The sequence below is a fragment of the Varanus komodoensis genome, unplaced genomic scaffold (assembly GCF_004798865.1).
Source record: "Varanus komodoensis strain SLA01 unplaced genomic scaffold, ASM479886v1 scaffold57, whole genome shotgun sequence".
Classification (NCBI taxonomy): domain Eukaryota; kingdom Metazoa; phylum Chordata; class Lepidosauria; order Squamata; family Varanidae; genus Varanus; species Varanus komodoensis.
This window is the reverse complement of record NW_025336182.1, coordinates 3704599-3725940: the sequence shown is the minus strand read 5'-3', so window position 1 is coordinate 3725940 and position 21342 is coordinate 3704599. Positions and strand designations below refer to the sequence as shown.

At 49.5% G+C, this 21342-nt stretch overlaps 1 protein-coding gene across 2 annotated transcripts; it reads right to left on the bottom strand.

Moving 5' to 3' along the window:
* Positions 1–8701: 8701 nt before the first annotated feature.
* GOLPH3L (golgi phosphoprotein 3 like) lies at positions 8702–19543 on the bottom strand. Of its 2 annotated transcripts, none has more exons than XM_044449303.1 (5): positions 19419–19543; positions 15810–16008; positions 10391–10522; positions 10166–10280; positions 8702–9681 (listed from the first exon to the last, which is right to left on the bottom strand). In XM_044449303.1, the coding sequence occupies exons 1-5, from the start codon at positions 19523–19525 to the stop codon at positions 9254–9256; spliced, it is 981 nt and encodes a 326-aa protein (XP_044305238.1). In that variant the 5' UTR covers positions 19526–19543; the 3' UTR covers positions 8702–9253. The 2 variants fall into 2 exon arrangements, with proteins under 2 accessions (XP_044305238.1, XP_044305239.1); XM_044449304.1 differs by having other exon boundaries at positions 19374–19482.
* Between the last annotated feature and the right edge of the window lie 1799 nt (positions 19544–21342).

The window sequence follows — 21342 nt, the reverse complement described above, 5'->3', positions numbered from 1 at the left end:
GGCAGGAGAAAAGCAAGGGGCAGCAACCTGAGAAAGATGCCCAGGAGGTAAGAGCAGAGAATTCTTCAAGTAATCCTGCCTGGTAGGAAGCACTCTGATTCACCCCAGATCTGGCCTGGGGCAAGAGGGCTGGAAACTTGAACCCAGCCCAACAGATTCCTTGCACATGCAGCTCATCTTCCCGGGCACACGCAAAGCCTCCAAACCAGAGCAGCTGGTCCTTTTCTGCTCCACGTGTGTCCCATTCCAGGCTTCGGGGACTTTCTTAACTGGGCCTTTGCCACAGCAGTTCCAGGCAGGAGGCAAAGGAGCTGGGCAGAATAGCCCAAGGCCCCAGATTCCAAATGGAAGTGGCAGTTTTGTACTTCCAGGATCCCTCCCTGCCCAACGAAAAAGTGCTCTTTCAACCGCAGGGTAGGCATCACAGAGGCCAAAGGTGCTGGGTGCTTTTGCCAGTGCTTTTTCTTCCGGTACTTGAACCTGCTCCCCACTGGGATGGCTCCCTGCACCCAGCATTTTGCCAACGCTGAATTGGGCCTTGGTGGAGACAGGCTTGGCTTCCTTGCGGATGATGGAGTCAATTTTGCCCTCTCTGCTACTGCCCGGCTCCCACGTGGAGGAGGCAACTTTTCCCCAGGATGCTCCCTGGAAGGGGGCAATTCGAGGGGAGGAAAGAGGACTGCCCCTGGCCAGGCAGAGCCATCTGTGAGGGAATTCGGTAGCTCTCCCTCGTCTACATGCCCCGTTCCTGAACACAGCAAGGGGGCATGGGCAGGAAGCCATTTTCTGCTCTCTTGTCCCACACAAGGGGGGCTTGTAAGCATCTGGGGATAGCAGAAACCAAATGGCTGCTCAAGAAACATAGAAACAGAAACAACTAGTCAGAAGGGGCTCCCGGACCATCTAGTCTGACCCCCGGCTCCAGCTGGCTCCACTCACGACATGCCCACCCTTGCACATCCAGCCTGTCCTTGAGCACCCGCACCGATGGGGCCTCGACCACCTCCCGTGGGAGCCCATTCCTTACCCTAGGGGACCTAACCATCAGGAAGTACTTCCTGGCATCCAAACTGAACCTTGCTTCAAACAAATTACCCCAGCTGTAAATGAGCGACAGATCCTCTCTCCCACAAGGGGAACACATTTCTTGGGAACGAATCGAGTCCCTGGGAAATCTCAGCAGGTTTTCTCCTGCCTGCACAAGCCTCAGGATCTGTTATGGAAAGGTAACTGGTTTAAGCAGGTGGGGGACCAAGGTGCATGTCCAGGGCAGCGATGCTGCTCGAGGCATTTTGCATCATTCCGTTTCTGGGCCAGATGTAAACAAAACAGAATTGGATTAGTCTCAAGGATGTTTCCAAGCTGCTCTTCAGCCCATTGCCTCCCACCCCCCAGACGCCGGTGCCTCAGTTTCTGGACTTGCTTCTGAAACGAGCACAGTTCCCCACGTATTTGGTGTCCTCCCCTCCTCCTCTGTTACGGATGCCCATGCAAGCAATGAGACACTCATGCATAGATGGAAGGACCCTGGCCAAGAACGATCTTACAGCCGCATCTAGGGCTAGAGTTTCTTACGACACAGTGAGAAGCTCGGTACAGTCACACGTACTAGGTAAGAGGGCTGATATATCAAAGAAAAAACTGCAGGGACAGCATCCCCGCTGGCAGACTAAAGATTCTCAAAGTTGGGCTAACCTGTGCACACTCCCGCTCATGATTTAGTTCAAGAAATGCTAAAATCAAACCAAAATCAAGCACAAGATGGTGCAGGACACCCGGACCGCGGGCTCAGAACGGTGCATCTGTGGCTCCCCAGCCCCACGCTTTCCCTCGGCCGTTCGGGGGTCTCCCAGTTCTTGTGCATTCTGTCCCCACCCCGATCCTCTCGTCAGGCTGCCTTACTGGCTGGAAGAACCGCAAATAACTCAGATTGGCATTTTGCCACAGCCCTGTAGCTTCTCGCCCCATCCACCATGAAATGCCCCCCCCCCCAGCATATCCAGAAGGAAATTCGTCCCTTGGGGTAAAAGAGCTTCTTTACTGCTGGTGGGACCCCGTGAAGCTGAAACAGCAAGGAGCGTGCTGAAGTCTCCCCGAGTCTGGTGGGTTGCAACCTGAGCATCCGTTGGTGCCGTTTTGTCCAAAAGGCTTTTCCGCACCTTGTGGATGAAGCCTATCCGTTAGAACAACCTGGGTGCACAGCCTCCCCTCCCCCCGCCTGCCCTGCTTAACCTTTCTGCAGAGCAAACCTTTGCTTGCATCTCAGTTGGGGGCTTTGGATACACAAGCTGATCCCTTGAAGAAAAAGCCCCAACTTTCTGTCTCCCTCCACCGCTTGTGAATTGCCTTGGCCCCTTGGGAACATCCGCCAGACGCTGCAAAGGGCAAAGCTCATGTGCTTTGAAGTTCCCGTTGACATTTGCAGTTTGAATGGCACTGGATAGGCCGGTACTCTCTCAGGCAGGTACAGAGGACTGCCATGTCAGGGAAGAGGACTGCTCCGGCTGTGGGGTTGGCCTTTGAGGGGAAAATGAAAGCTGGGAGCGGCTTTGCCCAGGGAGTGATCTTAAGTGGGCTGCAAAACAGCCATATCTCTTTGGCAAAGGGGAGGACTCGGCATTGAGAAGGCACGGTTCCAGTTCTGGGAACTGGGATAGCTGACTCGTGTCCCCTCCATCCCCAGTTGAATATAGTATATCCATTGTCCTTCCATCTGGAAAGGTTTCCTTTTTAGGCACGGAAAAGGAAATTTCAGAAGTACCTATCCTAGGCATTCCTGAATGAATCACTACGCTGGGCACACCAGGAAGTTGAACAGGAAGTGGTGAACCTGGAGTGGCGACAGACAGAGATGCAACAGCCAGCCTCCTGGGAGCATGAACCTTTCAGCTGCAGTTGTGGGGAGGGAGGGAAAGAACCAGTTGCTCTCAATGCAAAAATGGGAGAATTCTTGCCCCCGGAAACCGTAATTGAAGCAGGTGAGTTTGGAGCAGAAACTCATCCAGAGAAGCACCGGGCAGCTTCCAAGACCCCCTCCGTGCAGCTGGGTTCCATTCTGCATGCCACAGAAACTGTTCTCTCCCAACACAGCTAGCATGTGCCGACATTCAGTGGAAGCAACTTAAATTATTCCCAAAGCCAACACCAAAGGACCACCAGTCCTAAACTATATTAAAACCAAGCTACATTTTATGGTTTGCAGTTGTAACTGGTAACTGCTTTCCCACAACCACATCATTTGCCCTGCCATCCAGAGAATTCTATCTTAGTGATCCAAAATACAAACAACTGGAGGAATGTTGGGTTTCTGTTACCTTAGGGCAGCCTGCCCCAGCCGTGGGATTGTTGCAACTTCAACTCCCATCAGCCCCAGCCAGTCTAGCCAATGATCAAGAAGCCTGGGATTTGTGATCCAGACGATCTGGACAGTGCCAGATTGGGGAAGTCTCCTTTTGAGTGGCGTCCGATGCCAGAGAGAGGAGCAAGCACCAGAGCCTTTCTTGAGAGCGGTGAAATATTTCTGCCTATCCAGGGCCAAGCGGAGGGTGCAAGAGGGACCAGCGAACTACCAGGCGGCATTCAGACGGATGCCGCTTTCAACATGCCTCTCCCTGCACTCGGGAGCAAGCCAGGGCCCGCGTTTCCGAGAGAGCCACGCAAACTTGCAAATCTGGTTGACCAAGCTAGTGGCGCACAGAAGCCCCCTGGGCCGGGCTGGGGGCACAGCGGCACAAAGCGACGTGGGGAAGACCCCCCACTTTCCGTAGGAGTGCTTTGCACCCCCTTAAGGGCTGGCCACACGAGGATTAGGAGACGGACCCTCTGCAGGAATCGCTGCCCAGCTCGGCTCCCCTCCCGGCGCCTGTCCGGACGGGGCATGTCCACTGAGGACGTGAGCGCCCCCTGCCGGCACCGCCTGTGCCACTGCCTCCTCGTCCCCCTCCTGTTCTTGTTGGGTGATCCTGCTGTCCAAAATTCGTCCAAATCGCCGAAAAGAAAAAAAACCTTCTACCTCACTTTTTTCTCTTGCACCGAAAGATACCAAAGATGATTTTTGTTCCATTTTGTTCCGCAAAGGGAGTCCTTTGTGCGTCTGCGTGAGCGCGCATGTGTTGGGAGGACGTGTGGATGTGCGTGTGTCGTAATATATCTATATTTCTATATATTTTTTTGCATGGCTTCTCAAAGTACTCTTGTTTGTGTCAGAACACTCAGCTTGCTCTGGACAGTGAGGGGAACAAAGGGCCTTCGCGCGTTGGCAGAAGGACCCAAACCCAATTGTCATGGCAATTCCCCCTCCCCAAACTTTGTTCCCTGCGGATGCTACTAATAAAAATGCACTTTAGTGATTATGCCACAGGATTAGGCATTGTAGAAGATCCTTTTGAACAGGCCCTGCGGCACAAAAGTGGAAGGGAGAAAGAGAGGGGATTTTTTGTTGATTCCAAATTACCCCCCCCCCACCACGTCCTGTTGAATAAGACACTAGGGCTGGGGGCAGAAAACGCAAAACATCCTAAAAATGGTATCTCAACCTTGTTGTGTTTCGCTGCACTGTTTAGTCTTCTCTCCTTGCCGCTGCTTACTTTGACTCTGCTAGACAAGGTTATTCTTTTTTAAAATGTTTTGGTTTTTCCGGCTCCCATAGCAGTCACTTAGGGGCCGGTGAGGTTTGTGTACAGACCTAGTTCCTGATTCCAGCCCATCTTGAAGGTCTTTTTTACAAACATTTGCCCCGGTAGGTCGTCTCCCAAGTTTTTACAGCAGGAATTACAAATGTTCTGCCTCATCCGCAGGATGGCGGTTCATTTGTTGAACTGCTATTCCACTAAAACTGGTGCCCAAAGCAGCAAAACATAACATGCAAAGTTATCATTATTTTTAAAAGTGACCTGGGCACCTGATTTTTTCAAAGGAGCAAACGGCACCTCCAGGAAGCTTAGGGGATTCCCACTGGGGGTCTTTGGCCCCCGTCTTTGCCCTCCACGCATTCAGTGGCTTCTGCACATCTCCCCCAGCCCATCTGAAAAGGTTGAAACTTTTCTCCAACGTCACTAACAACTTAAGGTGAAAACTAAGATCTCCAAAATGGAATTTGGCTCTTGGGCCAAGAGGAGTTCCTCACCCCCGTTAGAACAATGCATCCAACTGCAACTTGACTGTGCTGCAACGATCTCACGATGCCTGAGCCATGATGCTAGAACAGGGTCGCCCAAAAGAGACAGACAGACAGACAGACAGCCGCAGAATCAGCATCAGGCGCAGCCACAAAACCTGGGCCTGGGCACACATCAGCCCATCAGTGTGATACCATGGAGTCCGCGTCAAGTTCCTTCTGGTATTGCAAAGTTCCCCAGATACATTTCCCTGAGCAAAACTCAAATGTTTGTGGTTCCGGGGTTCTGCTTCTGAAATCGTATTACTGGGCATTTGCACAACATTGTGAAAAGAACCACGTTTCTTCCATTTTTGTGGTTAAAGCATCTCCCACCAGTTGTGCAACTGAGTAATGAGAAGGATAAAGGTGCGTGCCTCTTTGACTAAAATTTGCAATTCCTGCCAGAATACATAACAGGTATCAGGAAAATGTCGTCAACATCAGCGGCCTTTTTATTTTTCAGATCTCAGGCACGAGCTTAGCGTCTGAAACCTTTTCTGGTGGCAGAACAGAATTCTGTGCCCTGTGTTTCCAGAGCAATCAAATGCTGGCATATCATATCCGGTTTAAAAAGGATACACTAGTTACTTTTTCACTCTTGCCACGACAGCATAATCAGAACAAACATGCTCTGTTGACAGAGGCCCCAAATCAAAAGAGAACAGAGGAAGAATGTCCGTGTTTCTTAACGCAACTCATGTGTGTGTCTTTTAAAATGGGCTGTTTCTAACGTCATGTTGATCTTTGCTAGGGAATTTCACAGTGGGATCTCAGCCTCTTTGTCATCATATAAATACCCACCCATTCACTTTTCACCTAAACACACAACATACCATCTAGTGAAATGTGGAATTTGACAAACGAGAGGCACGTCACGGGAAAAAAAAACTGTTTGGCAGGTGTGGCGAAGGAGGTCATTTTTAGGACAAACTTTCCCAGCTTGGTGCTTTCTAAATGTTCTGGACTGCAGTCTTCCTCATTCCCAGCCAGTGTGTTAACTGGGACCAGGAGCTGCTGCAAGTCCAGTGCACCTGGAGGGCACGGGGATGAGGAAGTCCTTTCTCCAAACTCAGGAACCATTTTCAACGTCGAGGGGAAGCTGGCAATGCAGCACCGACAGAAATGCTGCCTGCAAAGAGCCAAAGCTTTGGACTGCATGCTTGTGTGCTGCTTCCTAGCAACTGGGACAACAGCCCTGGCTTTTTGTGTTTCCAAGGACTTGCCCTCCACGCTTGCAAGCTTACGGCAGGATACACAGGTGTTAACACCTGCATAGTTGTAGTTACTGTGGACACCTAAAGCCAGGGGTGGGAGCTCTGAGACTTGGAGATAAGCAAACGAAGTGTCTCTGAACATTTGTTCTAATGTTGAGTGGTTCCTAGACTTAGATAATTCCCCTTTACAGCTGCATTTCTTGGATTCTGACCCTAGTTCAGAGCCGAGTCCCGCTCCCATGCCTCCATTTCAATATTTAAAATGGGTTGTGTACATTGGAAATAATTTCTCTACCCCAGAAGATTCACTGGAACCAGAAAATGCAATTTCAGTTGTAAAATCTGGATCCCATACGCTAAATCCTTCCATCACTTAGAGAAAGACTATGCTGTATTTTCCAAATTGCAAGGACAACCATGCTGCAATTGGGTAGCCATCTCTGAAAACTGGCAAGGGGTCCTCTGCCTTTAACAGCCACTTGACTGGCTGAAATAGGAGGAGCTTTTTTCAGGCACAAACCACCCTCTTTGATTTCTGGAGATCAGGGTTGCTGTTCAGGGCACAGGAGAAATGAACATTTAAAAGAAAAGATGGCAACAAACACCAACATATTTTCCACCTATCCCTTTTCTTCACCCCCTGGTCAGCGTAAGCCGAGTGACGTGGTCATGTTTTTAATCAAAGCAGTGCATTACTATATATTAATAAACTGAATGTTTCTTCTTTGTTTGTCAACCGTGCTAACTTAAGAGAGAAAACCAAAGTCTTTTTTGCCTGTAAGCAAGAAAATTAAAAAAAAAAAGTTTAAAGAAGAAAGAAGCTGTACATTTTATACCAAAGTTTTTTCTTCTTGGATACCTCATCCTGTACTTGTTTGTGGTGAAATGTTATTCACAAAAAGTAAACGTCCTTAATTGAAATATCCTGCCACTCTGGAAGTTTTATGGATGGGAAAACAGAGGGGGAGAAAAGGTGTTTGTGCACATGTCTGAGTCATATAAAGCTGGGGCGGGTGGGCGGCACCAGAAGGGCCCCGTTCAGCTTTGGGCACTGGGTGGGCACTGGGCCCCTTTAACGACAGCGTTAAACCCCATGCGCCGAGGTGAGCGACACTGGGCCCCACGTGGCCCCCAGACCGCACAGGCCCCACGCCAGGTGGGCCTTCCCAGGCGCAGGCTGCCCAAGGGGCAACGGACTCCAGGGCGTGGGGTCCCCCGCCGGGGAACTTACCTCCCCGCAGCCCCGAGCTGCTCCGACCCAGCCAAGGGGAGCCGCTGAACCTCTGCCCAGCTGCTGGAGCCGGAGGACCATCCAGCTGGTCCCTCTTATACAGATTGGGCGGCCAATCGGAGCTCGCCTTGCCAAGCAGCCGGTGGCCACGCCCTGCCTTGCTGGGGGCGGGGCCAGTGCTGCTGGGCGCCTCCCACAGGGGAGGCTTTGAGCCAGGAGGGGCCTGGCTGGCGCGCCCTTCCGAGCCCCTTGGAGGGCCGGGCCGGCCAGCGCTTCGGCGCCCTCGAGGACGGGCCGCGGCTCGCCCTGCCGCCACCTGCTCCCGCTCTGACCGGTCCTTGGCCCACCCCTCAGCGGCCCGGCTCGTGGCCGGCCAGACACAGCGGCCTGCTGGAGGCGGAAGCCACCCCCCTCCCCGCAGCGTGCGGGTCCGCTGCTGCCCCTCGACGCTGCCCTCCCCACACCGCCTTGGAGCGATGGGGCGGCACTGCGATGCAGGCCTGCGCAGCCCGGCCGAGGTCTCCCGGCCGAGTGGAGGCGGAAGGGCTCTTGCAGCGGTGTGCGAGCCTGCAGAGCCGTCCGGCGGCGCCGCTTGGCCTAGAGCATCTGGGCCGTGCCCAGGGGGCATTCCGCTGGGAGGGGCACCGGGTGGCCTGGGCGGGGGGGCTGTAGCGCCTGCGCTGCGTGCAGAAGGCCCCAGGTTCAATCCTTCCTAAATCGAGTCCATCTGTACATTTTATATGAGCCCCGGAATTAAGCTGCTGTCGGTGCAGACACCTGGGCCTGCAGCCAGAAGCGAGCTGTACGTGGAGCCTGCTAAATTTAATCCCATGGATTTCAACAGGAAATAGGCGTTTAGATCAAAGCCTTGATTTTTAGCAGACACAGTAAAAATTACAGGTGCCCACTGCTCAGTTTGCAGGGTGGGCAAATCAGGGAAGGCGCCCTCAACAAATCCAGGTAGGGCAGAAAATATTCCTGCCCAAAATCCAGGTGAGCAAGGGCTGCCAATCACGGGTGAGTTTGATGGATCGAGGATTTGCCCTGGTGGAAAACAGCTTTCCATATTCCTGTGGGAGGAGGAAAAAACACACGAGATTGCATAGAGACCCTGTGCTGTAATGGTCTTCCCCAATCAACACAAAGAGAACAGCACAAGAAGAATCGGGACGAACTTGGATTGAGAAAACAAGACAGGGTGAAACGGAGGTTGGACTGACGAGATTAAAAAACAAAACAGAACAAAAATACTTCATTCCTCGCCTAAAACATCGAAAAGAGGATGTGAAATCAAAGAGAGGGGGTGCAGTCTATTTCTAGCTGACACAGGCCTTCATTTTAACTTAGGAAATGGGGAGGGGAGGTTGTGGGGGCCGAGGAGAGACACACAACCGCCCTTGCTCTTTCCTGCGCTCTATCCAATCCCCGAGTCCAAGCGAGAGGTGGTGGTGGAGCCGAAGGGGGAGGCGCTCCCGAAACCGGAGGCTGCCCGCTGGGCCGAGGGCTGCCCTGTCGGAGGGGCGGCCGTGGCGAGAGGGAGTGCCCAGCGCCACCGCCAAGAGACGGGAAGGTTCCACAGAGCAAGAGGTTCATCACTCCCGAAGAGGCAGGGCGGCGCCGGCTCGGGCCCATCTGCCCCCGAGGGACGGCCTAGGACTTGTTGAAGGCCGCCAGCACAGCCCATATCATCTCCGTGCCGGTCCCCTTGGCGGCTTCCACCTCGGGGTCCCTATCCAGCAGGTCCTTGGACCGGTTCATGGCCACGTCGTACTTCTCGTCGACCAGGCTGGCGAAGACGTTCTCCAGCACATCGGAGGCGTGGGCCAGGACCAGCAGCGCCAGTGTCCTCCTGTCCATGCGGTGCGGGTCGTTCACCCACTTGTCCAGCACGCTCTCCTGGAGCTTCTTCACCAGGCGCTGCTTCTCCGTGGTGTTGGTGACCGGGTGGGTGGTCATGTCGAAGAGGAGGAAGTTCTGCTTTTCGGTGGTCAGGATCCCCTTCTCCACCAGGTTCTTGGCAATCCGCTCACGGACATTGCGGAGCTGGTACTGCAGCTTGAAGGGGTTCCAGGTTTCGCCTGCAGGACAACACAAGACTTGAAATATTATTTAGTGCTTATACTCAGGCAGGACACGACGCTTCTTAGAGCGCCCTTACTGCATTCAGTCCTGGGCTTTAAGTGAAGGGAGTTGATTGCGACTGCTGATTTCTGCAAGAACTCTGCCCCTGGGAACTAGTGCGCTGTTTTCCTTCTCCCTCCCAATCCATTTTTTTCCTATGTCGTGATCCTGAGGTTGTAAGCCTGAGGGGGCAGGGGTATTTTACAACTGATCACTGCAAGCTGCTCCAGAAGACTTTTTTGGGCTGAAAAGCAGATTGAACATCCTTCAGATTAAGGGAATAATTGACACCAGCGCGTTCCTCAGTCACTGCTGGGCAAGCTTACAGTGAGCACTTTGATTTGGACCCAGAGCAAAGAGGAGGATGCGGTCAGCGTTGGGAGTCGGGCCCCAGTCCTCTGTGGGAGCCGCGCCGCAGAAAGCTTGGGTTCTCCCCTTCACCTGTGAGCAGCTCGATCCAGGTCTGCACGGTCTCGGCAGGCTCAGTGGCTTTGAGGTGGCGCAGCGTCTCGTCCAGCAGCACGTCCCCGCTCGGGGCATCCGACTTCAGGAGCACCTGGAAGGCGAGCACAACGACCAGAGAGGCTTCGGCTGGGCTGACGGCCACGAAAGCCCCTGCCTTGGCCCAGCCACAGCAGCCAGGAGGCAATGCGGGGCAGCACTCACCTTCCGGTCCAGCAGCCGTTTTTTCCTCATGGTCTGCGGCTCCAGCTGTATCCTCCCTCTCATGGCCAGCTCAATGAGGATGCCACCGCGCAGGCCTGAGGAAATGCAGTCGTTCCAGAAAGACGTGTAGCCCTGAGAAGAGGACAGCGGCTGACTTACAGCTAAGTGGCGGTACAGGGATTTAACTGAATCATAACAGCGGCAACACGTGGATCAGCCGTGAACAGAGTTGAGCAGCTATGAGGCACACACGGCTTCCACTCTTCCACTGCTTCCAGGAAGCAGGCACCCCGTTTTCTTACCATTCAGGTATTATAATTTTCATCATCATCATATTTTCATCTGCCCAGGGGCAATCATTTTCATTGTCAGATACAAGCAGTTAAAATACTGAAATGCAACAGAAACAATGCATAACGCAAAATAAAAAAACAAATATTCAAAATAATAAAACGCAATGCTAAGCAACAAACTGCCCAGGAAGAGATAAACTAGCCCCATTAGACACCTGAGACGCACAGGAGAAAAGGCAGGTCTTTGCCCCACACTAAGAAGTGAGCAATGGGAGCACTGGGCAGACCTCTTTGGGGACCGTGTGGCAGAACCAGGATGCCACAAGTGCCTCTAAACACCCTGGTCACAGGCCACGCAGAGGCCCTCCATTCCTGGCCAGCACTCCATCCAGCAATACAGACCGGCTTTGCTGTTTGATCTCCTCAATGATCTTCTGACTTTATTGTCCAGCTTCACCAATATATCAACCCTCCAATAGATGTATCAAGATCATGACGGTACTTGTGAGATTTATGTATTACAGAATTTATAAAGCACTCCATGCCATACGTGTATGGCCTTCCCCAACACCTAGCTTAATAAAATTATGCGTGGCACTGAGAGGTCGAGAGAGGTCCAGAGGTAATCTTCAGAATAGTATTATTTATTATTATTATTATTATTATTATTATTATTATTATTATTATTACATTTCTATGCCGCCCCTTGCCGAAGCCTCAGGGCGGCTTACAACACAATAAAATACATTGAAATACAATAGAACATACTACTCTTCAAAAATCATTAACTTATGGAACTCACCGCCACAAGTAATGGCAATGAACAGAGGCAGCTTTAAGGAAGAATCAGACACATTCATGGAAGTGTGACTGTGAGTGCAGCTGGGAAGCAAGCATAGAAGAACATGTTTCTCCTCCAAGCCCAGCTTGTCACATTCCCAGTGATGTGAGCTGGAGATTTTCCAGTCCTTTCTTTTACAGCACATTTTTTTCCATTTCAAAAGTTTGCTAGTGAACAGGAACGGATGCCAACTGCAAATGAAATACTAGGAAAGCTTCGCAGCTTCAGCCCCGTAGGTGGATGGCTGCCAGTATATAGGGCATTGTTATTTGGGTTATTAAAATTAATTAGGGTGTCAACAGTTTTTAGAACTGCTATGTTCTTAAGTGTAAACATTATCCATTTATTTATGTTTCGATTTAGATTCTGCCTTTTTCCTACAAAGGGCTCAAGGCAGCTCACATCATTCTCCTCCTCCATCTTATCCCCACAACAACAACCCTGTGAGGTAGGCTGGGCTGAGAGTCTGTAACTGGCCCAAAGTCACCCAGTTGGTTCCATGGCCGAGTGGGGACTTGAACCCGGATCATCTGAGTCCCAGTCCCATGCTCTTAACCACTACACCACACTGCCTCTCTCATTACAGATGTGCATGCTATCGTCTTAAAATGCTTTTACAAGTACTGTAATTAAAACATTTTATATAATACTGAAAACTCATTAAGGGCACAAGCCTATATAAAACCTACATAAAACACACAATTCATGTAGATGTTGTTTGTGTTCCACAAACAGTTATACAAGTTCCATCCAAATATGCAAAGGATTCAGTCTTCTTTCATTAACCTCCTCAAATACTGCAAGTATACTGAGACTAAAAAATGGGCTGTTTTTAATTAGGCTCTGTTGTTTACTAAACACAAACAAAACAAACAAATTACATTAGATCCCTCTCTAGTGAATCCTTCCCAAAGCTGATGCTTTCTAAATGTGTTGGACCACAACTATCAGTTCCAGCCCACATGGCCAATCCTCAAGATTCTGGGAGCTGCAGTCAAAACGTCTGGAGAGCACCAGATCAGGCCAACCTGTTAGATTAATTTTTTTCATCGCATGTCTGTACTATCCAGCCACCAATGCTCTCTGGGAGCCGACGAACCCAAATTTAAACCCACACTGTACAATAACAGGCTGTTCTTAGGATCTAGGCCTGCATCTGAGACCTAGATCTGAGAGAGGACAGATCCATATTTACTGGTGGAAGGCCTGCAGAAAGACACCATAGCACATTTCTCATTTCCCCCCATCAGGAATTAACTTTGGATGCATGGAAGAGCAAAGGTTCCTTTACACAAAGAGCAGCAGACTTGCTGGGCCCAAAGGAGCTCCCACTTGCCACATGAAAGCTGGGCAAATGTGCGGTGTGCCTTTCAGAAGCTCCCTTGGACTGGGAGCACTGCCTGTTCCCCCCTCGAAAAATGAATTTAAAGGTCTATTCATTCCAGTAGCGTTAGGTTATGAAAGCAGGCCTTGACAAACATTTCAAGAACTCAAATCCATCTTTTATTTACCTTTTTATCGGGTCACTTCCTGATGGCATCCTGAAAGAACTTTTTGAAAGAATGCAACAAGGGAAGGTCTTTTATACAAACGACCTTTCCTTACTTTTTGAAGGACACTGAAAGAGGCCCCAAGTCCTACGGATTCTTGTAAAACAAATCATTTAACATTAGTGGCTGAGTGTTATAGCAGGTTCAGCCAAACACCTTCACACCCTAAAGAAACTTCTGCAAGTACCTATAAAATTAGAGAGCCAGTTTATGTTTCACATCAGTGCTAAATAGCAGCCTCAAACATTCATTTCCAGTCCTTCCTGGCAAGACGGTAATCTGGATCTGAACGGTCCCGTTCTGGGGGACTTGGCACCTGAAATGCCATGATAAAATCCATATTCCTAGCACCAAAATGAAACCATGTCGCCCACACTCTGCTACTAAAGGCCTGAAATGTGTCGCTCAGCTGAGGATTTCCTAAGGCTGCTCCAAATTTCAAGTACCGTGTTTGCATTGGTGTTGGCACTTTACAACCTGTGTTCCCACATCAGAAAGACTCCATTTAGAACTGGGTGGAACAAGAACGGTGTATTCCAGCCAGGCAAAGGGTCTTCCGCAGAAGAACCTCTGCAAGCTACATTCATATTGCACTTTCTGTAGGTGAATGTTTTCTCCTTTAGTCACAGAGTGGCAGGAAGAAATATAGTTGAAAAACCTGTCTCAAGTAAGCAAACAGGGACAGAAGTTCCTCTGTGTCCGGGCCTTTAAAACACGTAGTTTTAAAGCCCTCAACATGCGAGTGCTGCTGGGGCCGAGCCCAGCTGTCTCCTCAAGCTCCATCTCCTACGTCGATGCTTTTGACGGCACATACATAAGGCGAGCTGACATGGGTCGGTGATCCCTTCACTTTCACTGTCACACAGCTAGTCCCCATCACTGGGCACATCTGGGATTTTAAAGTACTCGGCACACTCTCCTGAAATGGCTACCCTGGGGGGCCTGGTTGGTGACAAGCTGGCAACCCTAAAGGGAAAGGAACTTTCAAGAACCTGCGTCAAAAAGAAGGGGAGCCTAGGCTGCAAAGACATAAGCACACTGTTAGGAACCCAAACTGATCTGCTGCTGGAGGGCTGTGCTCCTGTGTTAAAACACGTTTTTTATTTTTAAAAAATCTGGAGAATCAAGCAACCATCAGGAGAGCAGGGAGGCTGCAGGCAGCAAGAGGGGCAGAATCTGGCACCCTGAAGTTGGAGACACCCTTTTCTGCCTCGAAACAGGCGTTGGAGAGATGGCCCTCCAGGCTGAAAGAGGTCGCACAGCCTGGCTGTGAGATGCAGTGGCCGCATCTGCGAGCTCTCGCACCTGCTCGCCCAGAACATTTGTACTAGGGGAGTCGTGGCATGCGCTCTGTTCCTGAGCCACAGGCCCTCTTCCAGCTAGGCTACTGGCTTGGAGTGACTAACTCCAAATGACTGACAGGGCATTGCTCAGATTCATTTCCGACATAGGTTTAGATAGGAAATGCCTTGCAAAGAGAGGAGGATAAGTAAAAACAGATTTCTAAGTAGTAAAAAAAAGGTTGGATTGGTTTTGAAATGGCTTGAAACTGAACATACCTAAGCTAGCACTAGCATTCATTCGTTACCCTTTCTGTAACCCTGAGATGAATCAGCGATCGTCACTGTGGAAGACAGCAGCGTCGGGACTAGAACTTGTCAGTAATTTTCATTCTATTTAAGATTCTGCCAAAACCAAAGTTCCTTCTCCCGCAACAAATGTCAACTTAATGTAACAAAACGACATTTTGGCCATTTTGGCATGGTGCCTGCATGGTCTTAGTCGTTTTGAATTCCGGCTGAGTTTTACTGCTCTTGCAGTTTTTGTTTTTCGAATGCATCCTTTGGTTCTGATTTGCTGTTTGGCTGTTTCGTAATACTGTAGATGCTGATTAACTGCCTTGGGCTGCAGTTTTTGTAAACACAAATTCATAAAGGGAAGCCTGCGTTACAACTAATCTCATGGGTCCTCGCTGTTTCTCTTTCGTGCAGTTAAGCTGCATATGGAAGTGCAACAGCCTGGATTTCTCGCTTTCACAGCCTTGGGCTCTAGTCATTGCTCTGTACCTACCAGCAATGCAGGTCATGTGCACAACACGGCAATCATCCAAGGAAGTGGATTCCAGCCGACAAAAACCTTTCGCTAAAATACATCTGCCAGTCTTCAAAAGTACTGCAAGACACCAGAATGACTCTGTTCCCTGTCCTTCCTTATTCATTTAGCCACTTATCATCATTATTCATATTGTTATACTGCTGATTGTTTGCCTCCCTGTCTGCATGCTCCCCACCAGGCATAATTCTGAGTGTCTCAATCATTCCCCCCGTTATCCGCCACTCCTGGACTCAGGCCGAGACACGGCGACAGCCCCAGGCTCTCCGTTGTGGCAGAACTGCCACCGTGCTTCGGAAAGCCATGCAAAAAAATTTGGTAAAGCCGTTAGAAGTGCGGCTGCAGCAACTGGAGGAGGACCTCTCCAGAGGTCACGTGTTGTTCAGGGCCCAAGGTACCAAAGGTCACATCTGTGTGGCTTACTCCAAAGGTATTAATTCTCAAGCTGACGTGAGATGCCACTTTCTCCTCACTGAGCATAATTCTGTACCCTTTCCCACCCACCTGCGCCTGGACAATTCCTTCCTCCTGATCATGCCCCTTCATCATTTCAGGTGCCCTTTTCTGCACAGAGGCCACTGCGCAAAGGACCACGGACAGGCCGCTCCCGAACACTCTCATACCTCTTTATCCTTCAGCCCCAGGAGCAGGACTTCCTCCATGAGGGTGAGTCGGATGTCTTTGGAGTCTCCGGGGTCTTCCTCCCCCAGAGTCTTGTCTAGCACCGGGTCCTCCTCACTGTCTGCCCGCTTGTCAGCATTCCGGCCAACGTCTGCGCGCCGGCCCCGGTGAATTAACGTCGTCATGGTCACCCCGCTGCACCTGCAGACAAACACACATTCCACATGTAGCTGCTTATGGTGCCGTTTCCTCCCACAGCCTTTCTTCCTCTTGGGGCAACACAGGCAGAGACACTGAATTCAAACCAACACCGGCTCATTTCCAGCATGACAGCCTTGGTCACTGCCCCCGGCCAGCTCCCTTTGACCTGCAGGGGCTTCTCTTCTGCTCCCGGATGAACTGGAAGTGTCAGCGGTTGGCCACCAGAGAGGGAAATGTTCTGTACTGATGCTCAGTGCCGCTCTTTGCCATGATTACTTGACCTGGTGCAGGGTCACTGTAGCGTAATGGTTAGAGAATGAGGACCAGAACTGGGGAAGCTGGAAATGAGTCCTCCCTTACCTACAGAACTCATTTTTTATTTATTTATTTTATTTTCCGATTTTTATCCTGCCTTTTTCCTACAAAGGGCTCAAGGCAGCTGACATCATTCTCCTCCTCCATCTTCTCCCCACAACAACAACCCTGTGAGGTAGGCTGGGCTGAGAGCCTGTGACTGGCCCGAAGTCACCCAGTGGGCTCCATGGCTGAGCGGGTACTCGAACCCGGATCGTCTGAGTCCCAGTCCTGTGCTCTTAACCACTACACCACACTGGCTCTCATTGGATGAATTGGGTAAGTTATTCTAATCTAACCTACCTCACAGGGTTGCAGTTGTGAGGATACAATGGAGAGGAGGTGGATCATGTACGTCACCTTGTCAATGAGTGAGATCAATACATTTGTTCATGCTGAGCATTAGAAACTAGACTCCAGGACTACACTGCAGTTGCCCCCTTGCTGGGCATCACTCGCACGTTCTCTGTGGGGCTTCTGGCTGGCTCCTTTGGCAAGCTAGAGCAGATTCCAAGTAGAAGGGTAGAGAAGCTTCTTGTGTCACATCTGAAAGGACTTGTTTCCCTCACCTCTTGCAGCCTTTAGACACAGCACTGCAAATCAGCAGCACAGGCTACACTCGTAACAAACACAAACAATTAAACCCACAACAAAAACTACTCTAAGCTACATTTATTTATATATATTTATATTTTAGCTCTAAGCTATATTTATATTTTTAAGGGGAAAAACCGCTAGCTTGGGAAGAAAGGGCTTTTAACTCCATGTTGGGGCACATGCCACACATGCAGAATATCTCAGGTTCCCTCTTGGCTTCTCCATATACAGCTTGAAATCTGGCTGGAACCCTGTAGAGCCAGCAGCGCCAGTCAGTGCTGACAACACTGCGCCAGATGGACCAACAATCAGGGCAGCTTCTGATGTTCCTATTTAGAAATCATCCTTTCATTCAGACCCATGAGGACTACAATCTTGACTTTCAAGGAAAGGGTCTTTAGTCAGTAGAAGGTACAGGTGTTCCCTTGGCTTCCAAATCTTAATATACTCATAAGCCACAATAATAAAATAAAACTACACACAAAATCAACCACTGATCTTTTAAAAAGAAAAACAGCTAAGAACTGAAACATACAAACTACAAGGCTCCAATAAATATTTAGGCAAGAGCAGAGAAATCCATCTCAATTTAGCCATCTCAGTGAACCTAACTGATGAAAAAGCCAGAGAAAAGAAAGGGTATAATCCTACGCATCCTTAGAGGAAAAAAATCCTGCACTTCCCAGCACTCCCTTACCAGCCATGCTGGGAGTTACAGAACTACTTTCTGTCCAAAGATGCATAGGACTGAAAGCTGTTCTAAAGGTCTGGAATGACAGGCCCAGACTGAGCCCTAATAAAACAAAGCAAAAAAGCCCCTCTCCACTAGTCGCAAGGCTCAGCCAAGTTCTTGGAGGAAAGGAATTCCAGAGTTCTGGAGTGGTTCCTGAAAAAGCCCTGATTCCAATACGAAAGAACCAGCTGCCCAGAAAAGAAACCGTCCAGAGACCTAAAGCTCTATCAGAAGGGCTCAGTGCTCAAGAGGGAACCCACAAAGACAACACTCCCAGAAATAAGTGGAATCCTGGAATTTCCTCCTGCAAAAACCAGCACCTTGGATTCAACTTGGAAATAAATAGGTAAATGTCACAGGCTTTTCAAAGGTCAGTGTAATGTGATCAGGCTGCTGTGCTTCCATCTGTAGCTGAGCAGCAGTACAACTGAAATGTCAAGGCCAGCCAAGCACCTTGTACAGCAATTCGGTCAAGTCACAAAAGCAGGGATGCCTGTGGCCCACTCTCTCTTTCAGGTTTCTGATGTACCTAACTGTGACTAAAAGCGTCTGTGTTAGCAGGCGGGCTAGTAAGTCTTAAAAAGAGATAAATGGCACAATTATTTGCAATCTTGATAGCTTATTCCTTACAAAGCTTCTCTTTCCAGTCAGAACACTTCCCCAACCTAGTGCTCTACAGATGTTCTGGATTGCAATCTCCTTTATCCATGATAACTACTGGGCAAGTTGGTAAAGGCCAGAACAACTGGTCAGCATCAGGTTGCCAAAGGCTTTAAAAGCAGTAAACAGACGTTGGAATGATGGGCAGTCTAAGTTTCTAGACCCTATGGATCCACCATGTTGCAGAATATCCTTGTGAAAGAATTCTCACTTGGGGCCACTGCAAAGTTAACATAAGGAATGGGCTTTTATTAGTGCATACCATAAACCGTGGAAGGAATCATATAAAGCTGTGGTCCTAGGCACACTTATTTGGCAAGAGATTAACTTATATCCATGGGGCTAATCCTGAGAAAACATGAATAGTATTCCTCTAGTTTTCATTACCAACCAGCCTATAAAAAAGGGAAGGTAATGCACAACTTCTGCTTGGCCAGGTGTAATAGAAAGCCACATCCTGTAACACAAGTTTAACAGAACCCTCCTTCCCCTTCAGTTAAATTTATTAGCCTCCCTCTTAAGAAATGAATTTTCTCCAGGGTCTTTCACAGCAGTTCCGCCACACAGAAGTGTAGCAGTTGAAATCTGCATGGAAATTAAATTGAGGAGGGAAAGCTTCATAGCTTGCATATCTGCATTTTAAGCAGCAGTTAAAAAAGAACAGGTGCAAGAAAGAAAACCGGATTGCAAACATAGCTATCCCATAGAGAAGACAGATAAACTGACTGAGGAAAACATGCACTTAAGTTTTTCTAGGCATTCCGCCCTCTTCAAAATGCTGTGTTTTATTTTATCAAATAAACTCAAAGCAGCTTACAGACCAGATTCGATAAAGAAGCAAGCACAGCAATACCATCCATCGCATCTGATCTTATAAATTCTTTACCCTTTAACGGCTCGCTATTACAATCTGAAATGTTACAAGTTTCTAGATCATGGAGAAAAGGCTAAAGCAATTCATCCCACCTTCATAAAATTTAAACATCAAATCTGAGGGGAGGGTTGACATTCCTCTACGCACCTTGGCATGTTAAGGCTGTGTTATCCATTTCTTTCCCAGACTCACCTGCAATTCCCTATTTCTCCCCTATCCTGCTCAAGTTCCTTCTTTGCTCTTCTGCTAATAGGAAACCCGACAGCCACAAGCAGCTCAAACTTTACTTCCTGGTTCATCTACAAAAAGGAAAGAGGAGAAAGAGTAGGAGGAGGAGGAGGAGGAGGAAGCAACAAAAAAACCACACCCCCGTCGCATCAGCTTCCTGGTGCCTCCGGGAAGCCTACCCTGGCGTGCACGCCAGGAACAAATGGGAAGAGCCGCTGCGAGGGAGCGCGCCAATGAGCTCCAGGGGAAGGCGGGTCCTTGCCCCTGTTGCAGCAGACAAACTTTGCCAAGGGGCGGCGTGTGTTAATTTGAGTGGGCGGGGCGAGCTGGCCCGTTTGACAGCCGGGCGGACCAATGGGAAGGCAGCGAGTGGCTTCTGCTGCTAACCCAAGGGGGAAATGGGCGTCTGCAAGAAAGGGGGAAACAGGGCAGAGGCGGAGGGCGGCCGGGCCGAGGATGCTGCCAGTGACCGGTGCACCGCGGCGCAGGCTTGGGGCTGCAAGGACGGCTGCTCTGGCCGTGGCGGCCGGAGGCAGATCTCGCCCGCCCCTCGCTCCCCTTCTGCCCCCAGCAAGTTTGCATGGGCTGGCAGGGCGCTTGCAGGCGGGCTCTTTGCAAACTTCCAAGGGAAAAGGAAGCGCCGCTCCCCGGGACGTGCCAGGGGGACTTCCTGGCGGGAAGGCGCACGTGGCATCGTGCCCTTCCCCACATGGCTGCAGGATGAGGCTTATTCTTGTAGGAATTAGGGCGAAGCCTAGGTTATCCTCGAGAATGCAATGCTCAGAAGCGAGTGGCTGGGTTCAGACAACAAGATAACCCGTGCGCAAGGGTTGGGCATGGGTTGAGTGCACAACCCGTGCCCAGCCTCTGAGTCTGGACTACTGTGCTGCCTGAACCCAGCCATGACAGCAAACCATGGTTGGTTAACCACAGCCCAAACCGCAGCCCATACACTGCTTCTTTATAGCTATTAGGACTAGTAGCTGTTGCCAGACAAGTCTGTACATCTAAATCCCTCTTTCAAGTTTCTGGTCCTCAGTGAGAAACCATCAAATGCTGTACACTTAATTCTGATCCACATGAAGTCCTTCCTTTTGCTACTCCTGACTCCCATTTTCATTCCTTGATCCCATTTTTGGGATTATGTAAAAAGAAGGACACCTTTCTTGCCCTGTGCTGTAATTGCATAAGCTTTGGGTTTTGTCCCGCTGAGCCTTTTATTGTCACGCTTTCCCTGAACTATAAGCTTCATTTTTTAAAACTTTTCCTTGTTGGGAAATGTTTTGACCCCCCCCCCCCCACACACACACATCTTTTTAATTGCCTTTACCACATCTTTCCTGACTCAGAAACTTCCCTTTTCTTTTTAAATGATGCAATCAAAACCATGGGTTTTATTCTGAGTGTGTCTTTACTGTAGTCCTTGTTTTCCAAAACATGAGTTGAATTGTCTTACTGATTGCTGACTCCATGTTTTCTCTGGGAAACATCCTCAGATATTAGGATACAACGTTCCTAAGAAATAAACAAAATAGGTTTGTTTAATAGCATTATGGTGCTTGCAGTTAGGTGTTTGATCCTTAGCATGGGTGGAATATGCCTTTTTTAACCATTGCCACTGCCATTTACCCGGCTCTTTATGATATTCTCCAACATAACTGCAAGATCTCTTTCCCCAGTAGCCAATTCAGACCATTCAGTACATGTTCAATTGGAAATTTTGGGCCCATTTTTGACATTTTGTTACCCACTCTTCCATTTGGGGGAGCCACTAGGTCTTTCAAGCCTTTGGGAATTCTAATTTGCCATTCTTAAATTTACATTTTCTGTCAAAAGGTTCCCGTTCTTTTTTTAAAGGATCATTAAAAAGTCTGGGAATTTGCTGGTT